The following is a 14,148-nucleotide window of genomic DNA, read 5'->3' on the forward strand; positions in this document are numbered from 1 at the left end:
GAGATTGTGCTGCCGCCACCCTATTACCTTTCAAAAAAGGCACTGACACCAACTGATACTTTTGGCGGAAATTAGGCAAATAACTCCAAATAACATTAAAAAAGCTCATACAATAATGTCAATAATGTCCTGCGAAAATAATATTAAACTACAAATAAATGCCAACATAAAACAAGCTGTAGAGGCAGAAATTATAAAAGCATTAAAAACAGAGGGTATTAAAACTATTATACTATAACTTTTTGTGTATTACTTAATTAAAGAGTAATATTATCATTTTGGTCATTAGATTATACTTTAAATACAGTCAATAGCTATGGAGAGAATTTGTTACATATTAGTGCAGCTAATGGTTGCTTGGGTGTTATAACAGAAATTTTACAAAAGTGGGATTCCCATGATGTTATTGACAGAAAAAATCAGTTTGGTTGGACACCACTAATGTTAGCAATTCGTAATAGAGATATTAAAACAGTAAAATTTCTTTTAAAACAAAATGTTAACATAAATGAATCAACCTATCTTGGTGAGTAAATTAATTTTACAAATAAATAAGATTGTAATTTTTGCTTTATTTCAGCAATAACACAGTAACATGGAGTAACATGGAGTAACATGGAGTTCTTATGTTTTAGGAATGTCAGTTCTTGGATTAGCTGCTGCTATTAATAAAGAAATGTTTGAAATTGTATATGAAGCATGTCCATCAGCATTGCCTAATTGTATAAATGATGATATTACACCACTTTGTATTGCTGCCATGAAAAATGATAAAGACCTGTTTTTCAGACTATTGGAGCTTGGTTTTGATGTGTCTAAAAGCAGTAAAGTAACATTTATTCTCACAATCAGTACAAGTTTTTAATATTTTTTAATTGTTTTTAATTTGTTATTTGTTTAATAGATGAATATACTCAAATTATGATGAAGCAATCAATAGTACCTGAGATAAGAAATTTAGGTAAAAGAAATCTTAGCATAGAAAATTATTGGAATGATGTTTCAGATAATATTCCTATAGAGTACAATATTGAAAATAAATGTGATATTAAAAAAAATAATATTAACAATAATAATGTATTATCTCCAAATATTCATACTAAGCCAATTTGTGTACCTAATTCATTAAAAGATGATAATAATGAATGTAATAATAATATAGTAATAGATTCAAACAAATATTTAAAACCTTGTGCTTTAAAATTAATATCAAAACAATTAGAATGTGTTCCACATAGTCTAATTTCACCAACTTTAACTTGTACTCTTGATGAAATATTACCACAGTCTCCAAATATATACTTTATGCAAAATAAACAGGATGAACAAATTAATTTTAATATAATGACTGATATAGAGAACAAAAAACCAATAGAAAATAAAGATATCATAACAGCATGTTCAGGAACCAATGACTTATCTGAACCTCATTTGTCAAGGTACATCTATAGTTATTGATACAGGGCATTTTAATTAAATAGTCAAACTTATTATTCGTAAAGATTACAGTCCATTTGTCCACCAAATCTAATTATTCAAACTGAACAAGAAGATCTTGATGCTACTCTTGGATATATACCTGAATTTAGTCCACTTCGTTCACCAAATGTACCTCCAGATATAAATGATGAAAATGTTTTTGGAGAAAGTACACCAACTCCTCCACGTTATAAAACACCTCCAAGAAGAATGATTTTAAATTCAGAGGAAGCAAAAATGTTTGTTTTATTAAAACAATATGGGCTAAGTCAACACATTCCAATTTTTCTTGAACAAGAAGTAAGTAGATTAGAGTTTCATTGTCAGGTATATTATATAATATTACTTATTATATGCTTTATTTTAGGTAGATGTTAGTTTATTTTTAACTCTTACTGATGCAGATTTAATTGAGATTGGAATAGAAAATGAATCAGACAGAAAAATTATATTAAATGTGATAGCAGATTGTAGAAAGTCAATGATATAGAAATATGTTTGTAGTTATTGCTAATTATTTATTTTGACTATATTTATTATGTGCTTTAACTGTTCTTATACATAGTACAATATTTTAGCAAAGATAATGTTGATCAACACAAATAACGTAAATGAAAGAATAATAAATTTTATTTTTAATATTTGTTACATTTGTTATTTTAAAATATTTAATAAATATCTATAACACCAAGTATAGGAATATTCTACTTCCCCGGGCTCTGCAATCCCCGGTCCTCCATGAAGGTGTCCTTATCTCCGAGCTTCCAGGTTCTAGGGTTCCCGTTCCTTCTCGGAACCCGGGTTCCTGTGTTCCGGGTCCTCCTCAGAGGCTTCCCCTTAAAGAAGTTTGAAAATTGATGGATCATACTCCAAAAATATATTGACAATGTGATCAAAATAATCGGACACAAAACACAAGTAGCATTGTAGATTCATTCTTATTCAAATCTGTTTACTAAACCAATTGAATGTACAGAATAATAAAAATGATAGAAACAGTTTAATGTATACTTTATAAATAGATATAAAAACACACCTAAATTAAATAATTATAATTCTTTATTATCTTATGTAAATAATTGATATATTAGAATTGAAACATGCACTTCTAAACTTTCAATAATTTTAATGAATTAAATAAGTAAAATAAACATAAAATGTGCTTTTATATATCATTATATATAATATTTCTTACCTGTATCATCACCATGCTCTGTATTGTCTTCATCTTTCTGATCATATCCTGCTGATCTGTTATCAGTTCCATCTACAGATCTATTTTCATTATCGGTGGTATTAGAAGTACGTGGCCATTTTCCAGAAGAGGAGGATGACTTTCTTCTTTTCCTCTTTCGTTTTAATGGAAAATAGGGACTAACTGTTTCTTTGGATAAAGCTTCATTTGCTGTTGGTATTGCTGATATAGGTACCTCTTCCCCATTCTGTATAAACAAAAAATACAAAACTGATCAAACTGAAACATCCTTTTTACAAATCTCATTTGAGAAACATACTTCAGTTAATATAGTAGGTGGTGTTAATCCATGAATGCAAAGAAAATGAGCAGCTTGAAGCAACGAGGGTAACTGAGATGGTTCCACACTCACTTCACCACGGTATACAAACTCTAATAATGATTTTAAATCATCTGCTGCTATCCCAGCTAACATAACCACTGGATGTTGACACGGTGTGCTCTATTGATATAAGTTTCCATAATATAAATTATAATACATTATTACCATCGCATACAGAATTACACGTATTATTAAAACCTTTAATAAATCCAATAGGAGAGGACTAGCTGCACAAAGAACTATCTTATGGACAGAAAAAGTACGTCCACCAACAGCCAAAGTAACATCAGCCAGATCTCTACGATCTCTCAATAATTGCACTGTAGAAGCTAATGATGAACTAAATTCTCCCCAAGAGAGTCTATACAATTGACCACTGCTTCCCATTCTATACAACAAATTAACATATGAATTAATAGATGTTAATGATATAGTAGTAATATATAATACATTGAATCAGTGTCCCCATATTGTTACAATAGGACTGAACAATACATAATGCTTTAAAGAAAACTTAAAATGATCCAACATACATGAATTTATTTGATAGAACCAGCGTGTAGAAACAAAGTTAATAAAGATTCGAGAAAATTTAGCACTAACGGTAACGATACGTTCTCGACTCCCCCAACCACATTCTCTTAATTAGTGCCCCCACCTCGAAAAATATGATCTTGGCGTCGTCTGAGAGTTAACCTAGCAAAAACTTGTATTCCAAAAAAAGAAATAAAGTATTGAAGAAAAATATCATCAATAAAATTGTTTATACATTAAGAAGAAATGTCATTAAATTAGAAAAAGAAAAGAACATGTAAATGATGTTCTTTATTAATAGAGAATAACTCACATTGAGTGAAGATTAATCCCTATAATATGTATATTAAATTAACCATCAATAGGTTTAAATCCGTTGCTGTATGAATCAGGGACAAAAATAAATGATACAGATTTATAACTTCGTTTTATGATTGCCTTCTTAGATCAAACAGACGTAGAACTCGAAAAATGTAATTCAAATGCTGTCAGAAATTATCATGCACCTAACATTTTATGAGATTGTGCTGCCGCCACCCTATTACCTTTCAAAAAAGGCACTGACACCAACTGATACTTTTGGCGGAAATTAGGCAAATAACTCCAAATAACATTAAAAAAGCTCATACAATAATGTCAATAATGTCCTGCGAAAATAATATTAAACTACAAATAAATGCCAACATAAAACAAGCTGTAGAGGCAGAAATTATAAAAGCATTAAAAACAGAGGGTATTAAAACTATTATACTATAACTTTTTGTGTATTACTTAATTAAAGAGTAATATTATCATTTTGGTCATTAGATTATACTTTAAATACAGTCAATAGCTATGGAGAGAATTTGTTACATATTAGTGCAGCTAATGGTTGCTTGGGTGTTATAACAGAAATTTTACAAAAGTGGGATTCCCATGATGTTATTGACAGAAAAAATCAGTTTGGTTGGACACCACTAATGTTAGCAATTCGTAATAGAGATATTAAAACAGTAAAATTTCTTTTAAAACAAAATGTTAACATAAATGAATCAACCTATCTTGGTGAGTAAATTAATTTTACAAATAAATAAGATTGTAATTTTTGCTTTATTTCAGCAATAACACAGTAACATGGAGTAACATGGAGTAACATGGAGTTCTTATGTTTTAGGAATGTCAGTTCTTGGATTAGCTGCTGCTATTAATAAAGAAATGTTTGAAATTGTATATGAAGCATGTCCATCAGCATTGCCTAATTGTATAAATGATGATATTACACCACTTTGTATTGCTGCCATGAAAAATGATAAAGACCTGTTTTTCAGACTATTGGAGCTTGGTTTTGATGTGTCTAAAAGCAGTAAAGTAACATTTATTCTCACAATCAGTACAAGTTTTTAATATTTTTTAATTGTTTTTAATTTGTTATTTGTTTAATAGATGAATATACTCAAATTATGATGAAGCAATCAATAGTACCTGAGATAAGAAATTTAGGTAAAAGAAATCTTAGCATAGAAAATTATTGGAATGATGTTTCAGATAATATTCCTATAGAGTACAATATTGAAAATAAATGTGATATTAAAAAAAATAATATTAACAATAATAATGTATTATCTCCAAATATTCATACTAAGCCAATTTGTGTACCTAATTCATTAAAAGATGATAATAATGAATGTAATAATAATATAGTAATAGATTCAAACAAATATTTAAAACCTTGTGCTTTAAAATTAATATCAAAACAATTAGAATGTGTTCCACATAGTCTAATTTCACCAACTTTAACTTGTACTCTTGATGAAATATTACCACAGTCTCCAAATATATACTTTATGCAAAATAAACAGGATGAACAAATTAATTTTAATATAATGACTGATATAGAGAACAAAAAACCAATAGAAAATAAAGATATCATAACAGCATGTTCAGGAACCAATGACTTATCTGAACCTCATTTGTCAAGGTACATCTATAGTTATTGATACAGGGCATTTTAATTAAATAGTCAAACTTATTATTCGTAAAGATTACAGTCCATTTGTCCACCAAATCTAATTATTCAAACTGAACAAGAAGATCTTGATGCTACTCTTGGATATATACCTGAATTTAGTCCACTTCGTTCACCAAATGTACCTCCAGATATAAATGATGAAAATGTTTTTGGAGAAAGTACACCAACTCCTCCACGTTATAAAACACCTCCAAGAAGAATGATTTTAAATTCAGAGGAAGCAAAAATGTTTGTTTTATTAAAACAATATGGGCTAAGTCAACACATTCCAATTTTTCTTGAACAAGAAGTAAGTAGATTAGAGTTTCATTGTCAGGTATATTATATAATATTACTTATTATATGCTTTATTTTAGGTAGATGTTAGTTTATTTTTAACTCTTACTGATGCAGATTTAATTGAGATTGGAATAGAAAATGAATCAGACAGAAAAATTATATTAAATGTGATAGCAGATTGTAGAAAGTCAATGATATAGAAATATGTTTGTAGTTATTGCTAATTATTTATTTTGACTATATTTATTATGTGCTTTAACTGTTCTTATACATAGTACAATATTTTAGCAAAGATAATGTTGATCAACACAAATAACGTAAATGAAAGAATAATAAATTTTATTTTTAATATTTGTTACATTTGTTATTTTAAAATATTTAATAAATATCTATAACACCAAGTATAGGAATATTCTACTTCCCCGGGCTCTGCAATCCCCGGTCCTCCATGAAGGTGTCCTTATCTCCGAGCTTCCAGGTTCTAGGGTTCCCGTTCCTTCTCGGAACCCGGGTTCCTGTGTTCCGGGTCCTCCTCAGAGGCTTCCCCTTAGCCGCGCTTTTGCTTCTCCATGGAGGCAGTTAATTACATTAACTTTGAAGGTATCTTTATATACGAAGTTGTTGTGTGTTTCTTATATGAGATAATATTTTCTTGATAAGTTCAACCTTTTTTCCATTTGGATTATGTGGAATTGAATGTTTTCTTAACCAGTTACTTAAGATGTTACTGTTTAATTGATCTAACTGATTATTTTTTGCCATTGCTTCTATATTAACATTTTCATCCTGTTGAATAAAATATAGAATAAACTATTCGTCATTTCTAAACAAATAATAAACAATACTCAAAGATATCAGAATCAAAGAATGTAATTACTTACTGTCTCTGACAAAGATATTTTACTTTGCTCATTAGGTTTAACGTTTGGTAATTTTTCTTTTAATGACACATGGTCTTGTTTTTCTTGCTGTGTGGACTAATAAAAAATTAAATTAAATTTAAAAAACTTCTGGTCAGTTATATATACACAGTGAAATATAAGTATACCTCTGTTATATTATTAGAAGAATGTAGTTTTTGAATTGGAAAGTATCTAGAAATTGTTCCCTCCTTTGATGTAATAAAATTTCTATTTGTTGTGCTTGATGCACTGTTTACAACACAAAATTTCTTTTTAGGTTGCATATCACTTTGGTTTTCTCTAATATTTTTAATGCTTAAATTTGTGTTTGTACTTTCACCAAAGGATGCATTATGAAGCTGATGAATCATAGCTAAGCGTGTTTTTAATGATGTAGGAACACTACTTGAATCTTTCTTTAGTTCATCTACATATTTTGTAGAGAATTCAAAATGTGAATTTGAAGTAGAATTATTTTGTGAAGAATGTATTTCTAATTCTGTATTATTTAATAATGTGTCAGTTAATGAACTTGCATTTCCCAATTGCTATACAGGACATATTAAAAATGTAAATTATTTAATAGAATACAACGAATGTTTAATAATATTACTTGTAACTTACTGTGTTAAATGGATCATCTTTAGATATTTGTAATTTTTTGTTACAAACTGCAGGTAATTTTACAAGCATATCAGATAAGAATTGTATAATTGTAGGTCCTTTATCTCTATTTGGAATAATATTCAAAGGACCACTCATTACACATAAATTAGGATAAATAAAAATACTTGATTTTGGTATTAAAAATTTAATTTCATAGTATAAAATTCCATCTTCAGTTTTCGGCAAAGCGTAACCATACTAAAACATAATATTTATTTACAAACAAATTTGAAACCTGATTGTTTATTAAAAAAGAGATAAATAATGTAAAATGTATATACCATATTTTTCCAGTGCCGACGTAATTGGTCATAATTCTTAAAAACACATTTTGGTGGCATTTTTTTAGATACAGATAATAATTTACCTTTCTTTGTGCTGAATAAAAATTTAAAATGTTACTTAAGCATAGATAGTAAATAAATATGCATTAAAATAAAATTAATGTTACCTGGGTAAAACATGTATAAATGGTAAATTATAAACAGATAAATCAATATATCCCTTAGGATCTGCTAAAAATTGAGAAATAACAAATGATGGAAGGTAATCTTCTAATTTAATACATGAAATTTTAATTTTTTCTGCATGAAGTTTTAAACATATTTTCATATCTAAAAGGTTTATAATATTACAGTTAATTTCATTATCAACTGTATTTTAAATTAACAATCAACGATAATTTATAATTATACCTTTCATAAGAACATCTAGTTTCAATGCTCTAGCTCCTTCTGTAAAATTATAAAAATCTTTTCCCTGAATTAAATATTGATCAGCTATGTTCCATAAAGGAGCTATCTTAGCTTGTATTGTATAAATAAGACAAGATTTATAAACTTCAATAGTAACTGGTTGTAATCCTCGATACTGATAAAAAAATAAAATAATAAAAACAATAATTTATTATTTCAGTTAATTGTTTAAATAAATAATGCGAACCACTAGCTTAACAGTTCTTAATATTTTCTCCAATTTTCCCGTATCAAAGAACTGTTTATGTGTAATGACAATTATAAATGTTTCTGTACCGGATACTGGTGAAGCAATTAAATCAGAAACTAAATGAATGAGTAATCTAAAATCATATTATTAGTAAGCATAAGATACCCTGAATAAAAACAAGAAATAAGTATTATACTTACCGACATTTCATTGTCTTCCAGTGAAAATTTGACTTCGCCGACGAATCACGAATTTCAATAAAATCAATTTCGCACATTGCGCAACGTAAATCATTTAATGCCGGTAAAGTAGTATTATACAAAACTGTATCGTCCTTTTTCTCGTTAACGTTATAAGTATCCATTATTTAAATATATAATTTACCTTATCTACTTCAAAATCGAATTCGTAAATTCGAATGTGTCACACACGTAGCCAATACTTAGAAGTTAAAAGGTACCACATTAACCACATACAGACTTTTGTGGGAAGGTACATATTTTCGCATTATTTTTCTATAGATATTGTCGATAGAAGTATTACTCATTAAATGATTTTAATAAATAAATAAATAATTGTTTCAGAATGATGCATTTCTTTTATTTCTTAGTAGAATTAAGGGAATTTAAATATTAAAGTTTGGCGACCCTATCTAGTTGCCATATATAAGCACAGTTTGCGTCATTTCTCATTACTTCGTGTAGTTATTGTGTGGTATTTTGTAAGCTTCTCTGTTCTTTATTTTCTGTAAAATTTCGTCTGACTTGCGTTGCAAATATTTTCTTCTAAATTATTTGAACGCATGTAAGTATAAATTATCTAATTATTTTCTATTTTAACATGAAAACATTAGATATGTTTAAAAAGCTGCATATTTGATTCTTTCATCATCCAACCTCCATCTTTCTGAACAAAGGCTACATATTAATCAATAATTTGACGAAGAATTTTAGCGTAGAATAAGTTTGCAGAGGAACTAAATTATAAAATAATTCTTTATCCTACATATATATTGCAAAATATGTAACATAATTAAATAATCAACTTTCGTATGTTATACGTATATAGATATTGAAATTTCGTGAAGGTTCCAGACAAGACGCCATTTTATCATTGCTTTGTAATGCAAATTCATCGTAAAAATCATTTTTTGTAAAATGCGTATAAATTATTGTAACTACAATTGTATCCTAGTATTTTAAGAAATAAACAAAATTGAGGTTTTATAAAATTAACCTACATCAGAAGAAGCCATTTTTTAAAATTTGGTTTTTTATTTTTTTAGCTCATTAGATCTTCAAATATGCAGATCTTTGTCAAAACTCTTACGGGGAAGACCATCACCCTAGAGGTTGAAGCTTCAGATACTATTGAGAATGTCAAAGCTAAGATCCAGGACAAAGAAGGAATTCCTCCTGATCAGCAACGTTTGATCTTTGCTGGCAAACAATTAGAAGATGGCAGGACTCTCTCAGACTATAATATTCAAAAGGAATCTACGCTTCACTTGGTTCTGAGACTTCGAGGAGGAATGCAAATCTTTGTCAAGACACTCACGGGAAAGACCATCACGTTGGAAGTCGAAGCTTCAGACACAATAGAAAATGTAAAAGCTAAGATCCAGGACAAGGAAGGAATTCCTCCTGACCAACAGCGTTTGATTTTCGCCGGAAAGCAGCTGGAAGATGGAAGAACACTCTCAGACTATAATATTCAGAAGGAATCTACACTTCACTTGGTTCTGCGACTCCGAGGAGGAATGCAAATCTTTGTCAAGACACTCACGGGAAAGACCATCACGTTGGAAGTCGAAGCTTCTGACACAATAGAAAATGTAAAAGCCAAGATTCAGGACAAAGAAGGAATTCCTCCTGACCAACAGCGTTTGATCTTCGCCGGAAAGCAACTGGAAGATGGAAGAACACTCTCAGACTATAACATCCAGAAGGAATCTACGCTTCACTTGGTTCTGAGACTCCGAGGAGGAATGCAAATCTTCGTCAAGACACTTACAGGGAAAACAATCACCTTGGAAGTCGAAGCTTCTGACACCATAGAGAACGTTAAAGCCAAGATCCAGGATAAGGAAGGAATTCCCCCTGATCAGCAGCGTTTGATCTTCGCCGGAAAGCAGCTGGAAGATGGAAGAACACTCTCAGATTATAATATTCAGAAGGAGTCTACGTTGCATTTAGTATTGCGACTTCGGGGCGGAGCAGAAACACACATTCCAGTCATGGCTGCCGATGAGCTGTCTTACAGTTAGTAGGAACCATAAAAATTCACATTCTTGAGCCGTTTACTGAGAGTACATCTTCGGCAATGTCTAGTAAAATTGATAGTATTGATAGTCTCTTTATTTTACTTTTTTATGTAAATTCGTATATTCATTAGTACTTGATGTCGGTATATAAATATTTATTTATAGATGTATTACGAGAATGGCAATCTGAATGGCTCAAATTACATTTAAGAATTCATTCTTGTAATCTGTTTATGTTTATTAAAGGACTATCCATATATCTGTATTAAATACATTTTTCCTTTCCTACTTTATTAGTATTACACGTTAATGTTGTTTTTATGTTCTTTTGTACATTATTTTAAACAGTTCAAGTAATTATTTTTTAATCAGAAATACTTCCGACTCTTTTTTTGTGACGTAGCATACAAACTTTGAATTTATAATTAATTTTCAAACAATTATTTAAGAAAAAAAGAACTTAATAAAATGTTTAAAAATTAATTCGAATTTTTTTATGCTCTTATTAACATTTAATTTGATATTTTTCACGTTTTGTTACAATTATTTTACCTATTCGTGGTCATTGATTAATTTTCAGTACCAATTGTAGAGGGCACGTAGTTCAAATTTCGCGTCGCTTTCAATATTCTTCAGTTGCACGTATACCTTCGTCCTTGTCGGTCGTCAGACTGTTGCTTCCGTTTGTTTTAATAAACTTTAATGGTTTTTAATAAGTTTAATTAAGGTTGTGTATTTATTTTAAGTGAATTTTTATTTAGTGTTTGAAAGTATGAAGAAAAAGTTTCAAATAGGATAGGACAACAGCAAAATTTAAACCAATTCCTGTGAGGTAAGTAGTACCTTTACAGGTTTATTATGTCATGTTTATATGTATATTGCGAACATAGTGTACTATTATTTGATAAAGAAATAATGAATAATTCTGTAAATCTTGTTGCCATGCGTATAGAAATTGTTATGTTTAAATATGCTATTTATAACAAAAATGTGTACGGCATATAACTAAGCTTCTTGCTGATTTTAATGATATACAATCGATGGATGATGATTATCGAAAATTTAGGAATCATAATACTTATATTTTCAGCTTTTCCTTTTCTACTGTAGTATTATTAATGTAATGTAAAAAACTTACGATCACTTTCTCTTAGAAAAAATTGAATTACACGGTAGATAAAGTCGTGTACAAAAGAATATTCTATATAAATCGCGATGCGAAAAAACTGCATACGTAAATTCATTTATGTACATTTTGCAAATTCGAATGTTAATCTAAGACCAGTGTGAATAATGCATTTAAATTATCGCGGTGGGTTGTATAATTAATTAAGGAAAAATTCCGATTAATAAATCGTGAATATTCCTGATTTTATCTCATTTTTGGTTAAAAATGAATGATTCAGATTTTTCATGGCGCGGTAAATAACAAATTTTAAATGTATTCTTAAACTATCTTTTGTTTTCAGGATTTAACAATTATGACAAATCAAATATATTAAATGTTGCATATTGTTTTATTTGTATAATAAATATATTTTTCATTTCATTATAAAGTTAATGAATTTTATTTCAGTATTTGTTTACATGAAAAACAGTAAAGTATTATAATTTTCTATTCGAAGTCACTGAAGGAACGATTTGTTGTTTGCGTACACGTTATTCCCAAGGAAATAGAGTAATTATCAGCACGTTTTCTTTGCTGTACCTTTTTATCTGCAGCTTGGACAATACGTGTTAAAATCGTATGTAATCAAAAGTGTAGGTTCGTTAACGCGACTTCCTGAAGACTTAAGCCCTTCGAGGAAGGTTCGTTTTCTTACGGTTAATTATTATCCAACCGCGTGAATCGCGTGACCAGAGTTGTCCCACAGCCATGAACCCGGAACAGTCTACATATTTCCTGTACAATGCATTTCTGTTTTTTCCATTGTAATTTGTAGCATTGTTCGTCTCTTAGGATATTATCGTTTGATTTTAATTCTACCAACTTATAGATCAAATCGTTATTATTATTGTCGAAGTTTAATCTGAAAGTGGCGGTGTTCTTCAGTCTGGCAAAGATGTTTATGAATCAAGGATCATGAGTTAGGGGCAGAGGTAATACTATATTTAGATACTGTACATCAGTACGGTCCTTGATTTTTTATAAGATTTTTGTGATTTTCCACAAGATTTTCGTGAGTTTCTTAATTCTCTACGAGATTTTCTTAATTTTCTGCATGATTTTTACAGGGTTTTCTTAATTTTCTATAAGATTTTCGTAATTTTTCTAATTTTTTATAGGATTTTCTCAATTTTCTTTATATTCGATAAGATTTTCTTGATTTCTTGTTTCTACTTTCCATTATATTTTAAAGTTACTTTGATGCAACAGATTTATGTAAAAATATTACGTAAATAGTGGACGTTTCTTGCAGAATTGAAATAGTGGTCAGTGAAATTTCGATTGACTATGTTTCAAGCGATTGTTACGAAATAATAAATGCGCGGAACGATGAAAGTGTATAAAGACAAAAATCTAACATTAAAGGCAGGATTTTTCCTTACATAAAGCTTTCTATCGTCTATCTTTTCCACCGGAAGAAACTACAAATTAGAATTGTTAAATTCTCAACTATAAATTTTGTTTTGAATATAATTCTATAAATTATAAATTACCTAATAAACGAATTAGCTAATTAGCATAAAGAAAATTTCAGTCATGAAACACTAGTTTATTATATTTAATCATTTACAGATTTCTCTGTACATGTAAACACAGAATTCAAATTCATTCGTATTAATTAAATTTCTATTTTCACTTTCAAAGTTCTACGTTCTCTGTTTCAGAAGCAATAAACTCTAACTACATTCCCACATTAAGTATCTATCGTGTATTCTTTTCTTGGTACAACAGCTAGATTGTGTTAAATTTTTTAGATTGAAAAATTACAGAAAAAAATATATTAATAAATCTTTCAGATCTGCAAAAAGATTAAGAAATAACCGCGGTTAATTTAATTAGATCCCTTCTATGAATGGTTCTTCAATTACTATAATCATAAGAAAATGGTCATACAATCAGTTATTCAATTAATTTTCAATTTGATTAGACATGTCTTAATTTATGTAACAGATCTTGATTTTTATTATCATTAATAAAGATGCATCTTTAAGAGGTATCTTTTCCCGCCATTCAGTCGCGATCAATTGCGAATATAGATACGAAAGGTCGTGGATTCCCACGTTGCGAAAATTACCCTTGGATAACGGCTGTATGTGAAATGTTAGTGATCTCGGTCGTGGGTGGTATCCACGGCATTCCGTTAGATGTTGCACCCACCTTTACTCTGTAATGTGGATCAGTTGCGGACAACTCTTTTACACGCATGAAGTACTTTTTCTTTTCCTTTGATCGATACAATACTTTACGTAACGATTCGTTCCAAGAAAATTAATGAAGGTTTCATCAATTATTATCTTTAAACGTAAAAATTTCTTCTTTTATTTTTG

General features: G+C 29.3%; 6 protein-coding genes and 1 long non-coding RNA gene across 8 annotated transcripts in view; 4 read left to right on the forward strand and 3 right to left on the reverse strand.

Annotated features, from left to right (window-relative positions):
* Positions 1–25: 25 nt before the first annotated feature.
* Positions 26–2,101, forward strand: LOC143305779 (uncharacterized). Its single transcript, XM_076690683.1, has 6 exons — positions 26–215; positions 290–526; positions 636–824; positions 905–1,439; positions 1,503–1,779; positions 1,847–2,101. Exons 1-6 carry the CDS (start codon positions 116–118, stop codon positions 1,967–1,969), a joined length of 1,461 nt encoding a protein of 486 aa, XP_076546798.1. The 5' UTR covers positions 26–115; the 3' UTR covers positions 1,970–2,101.
* A 437-nt stretch (positions 2,102–2,538) lies between these two features.
* Positions 2,539–3,349, reverse strand: LOC143305785 (uncharacterized). Its single transcript, XM_076690693.1, has 3 exons — positions 3,255–3,349; positions 2,994–3,176; positions 2,539–2,921 (listed from the first exon to the last, which is right to left on the reverse strand). The coding sequence occupies exons 2-3, from the start codon at positions 3,147–3,149 to the stop codon at positions 2,655–2,657; spliced, it is 423 nt and encodes a 140-aa protein (XP_076546808.1). The 5' UTR covers positions 3,150–3,176; positions 3,255–3,349; the 3' UTR covers positions 2,539–2,654.
* Positions 3,350–3,358: 9 nt separating this feature from the next.
* On the reverse strand, positions 3,359–4,035 carry LOC143305788 (uncharacterized). Its single transcript, XR_013062928.1, has 3 exons — positions 3,904–4,035; positions 3,590–3,762; positions 3,359–3,444 (listed from the first exon to the last, which is right to left on the reverse strand). It is a non-coding gene; the product is annotated as an uncharacterized LOC143305788 (long non-coding RNA).
* A 98-nt stretch (positions 4,036–4,133) lies between these two features.
* LOC143305780 (uncharacterized) lies at positions 4,134–6,210 on the forward strand. Its single transcript, XM_076690684.1, has 6 exons — positions 4,134–4,323; positions 4,398–4,634; positions 4,744–4,932; positions 5,013–5,547; positions 5,611–5,887; positions 5,955–6,210. The coding sequence occupies exons 1-6, from the start codon at positions 4,224–4,226 to the stop codon at positions 6,075–6,077; spliced, it is 1,461 nt and encodes a 486-aa protein (XP_076546799.1). The 5' UTR covers positions 4,134–4,223; the 3' UTR covers positions 6,078–6,210.
* On the reverse strand, positions 6,182–9,006 carry LOC117611880 (uncharacterized protein C18orf63-like). Its single transcript, XM_034340298.2, has 9 exons — positions 8,591–9,006; positions 8,388–8,523; positions 8,141–8,315; positions 7,897–8,059; positions 7,727–7,823; positions 7,404–7,643; positions 6,926–7,327; positions 6,759–6,854; positions 6,182–6,663 (listed from the first exon to the last, which is right to left on the reverse strand). Exons 1-9 carry the CDS (start codon positions 8,752–8,754, stop codon positions 6,484–6,486), a joined length of 1,653 nt encoding a protein of 550 aa, XP_034196189.2. The 5' UTR covers positions 8,755–9,006; the 3' UTR covers positions 6,182–6,483.
* Positions 9,007–9,048: 42 nt separating this feature from the next.
* LOC117611883 (polyubiquitin-B) lies at positions 9,049–10,912 on the forward strand. 2 transcript variants are annotated; one of them, XM_034340306.2, is made up of 2 exons: positions 9,049–9,194; positions 9,676–10,912. In XM_034340306.2, the coding sequence occupies exon 2, from the start codon at positions 9,694–9,696 to the stop codon at positions 10,654–10,656; it is 963 nt and encodes a 320-aa protein (XP_034196197.2). In that variant the 5' UTR covers positions 9,049–9,194; positions 9,676–9,693; the 3' UTR covers positions 10,657–10,912. The 2 variants fall into 2 exon arrangements, with proteins under 2 accessions (XP_034196197.2, XP_034196198.2); XM_034340307.2 differs by having other exon boundaries at positions 9,065–9,194; positions 9,684–10,912.
* A 236-nt stretch (positions 10,913–11,148) lies between these two features.
* Positions 11,149–14,148, forward strand: part of RhoGEF64C (Rho guanine nucleotide exchange factor at 64C) — a 47,008-nt gene continuing 44,008 nt past the window's right edge. The window contains exon 1 of the mRNA XM_034340297.2: positions 11,149–11,485. The gene's annotated coding sequence lies outside the window, so the exon portion shown is untranslated. The remainder of the gene's footprint in view (positions 11,486–14,148) is intronic.

Source organism: Osmia lignaria, chromosome 10 (genome assembly GCF_051020975.1).
Source record: "Osmia lignaria lignaria isolate PbOS001 chromosome 10, iyOsmLign1, whole genome shotgun sequence".
Lineage (NCBI taxonomy): Eukaryota > Metazoa > Arthropoda > Insecta > Hymenoptera > Megachilidae > Osmia > Osmia lignaria.

Bases quoted from the DNA above. Each gene is read 5' to 3' on its own strand.
- LOC143305779 (XM_076690683.1), top strand. From the start codon at position 116: ATGTCAATAATGTCCTGCGAAAATAATATTAAACTACAAATAAATGCC. The intron at 216-289 runs GTATTAAAACTA...TTTGGTCATTAG, and splicing joins AAAAGCATTAAAAACAGAGG to ATTATACTTTAAATACAGTC. The intron at 1,780-1,846 runs GTAAGTAGATTA...GCTTTATTTTAG, and splicing joins CAATTTTTCTTGAACAAGAA to GTAGATGTTAGTTTATTTTT.
- LOC143305785 (XM_076690693.1), bottom strand. From the start codon at position 3,149: ATGTTAGCTGGGATAGCAGCAGATGATTTAAAATCATTATTAGAGTTT. The intron at 2,922-2,993 runs GTATGTTTCTCA...TTGTTTATACAG, and splicing joins CACCTACTATATTAACTGAA to AATGGGGAAGAGGTACCTAT.
- LOC143305780 (XM_076690684.1), top strand. From the start codon at position 4,224: ATGTCAATAATGTCCTGCGAAAATAATATTAAACTACAAATAAATGCC. The intron at 4,324-4,397 runs GTATTAAAACTA...TTTGGTCATTAG, and splicing joins AAAAGCATTAAAAACAGAGG to ATTATACTTTAAATACAGTC. The intron at 4,635-4,743 runs GTGAGTAAATTA...CTTATGTTTTAG, and splicing joins AAATGAATCAACCTATCTTG to GAATGTCAGTTCTTGGATTA.
- LOC117611880 (XM_034340298.2), bottom strand. From the start codon at position 8,754: ATGGATACTTATAACGTTAACGAGAAAAAGGACGATACAGTTTTGTAT. The intron at 8,060-8,140 runs GTATAATTATAA...TAAACCTTTTAG, and splicing joins ACTAGATGTTCTTATGAAAG to ATATGAAAATATGTTTAAAA. The intron at 6,855-6,925 runs GTATACTTATAT...ATTTTTTATTAG, and splicing joins CTTCTAATAATATAACAGAG to TCCACACAGCAAGAAAAACA.
- LOC117611883 (XM_034340306.2), top strand. From the start codon at position 9,694: ATGCAGATCTTTGTCAAAACTCTTACGGGGAAGACCATCACCCTAGAG.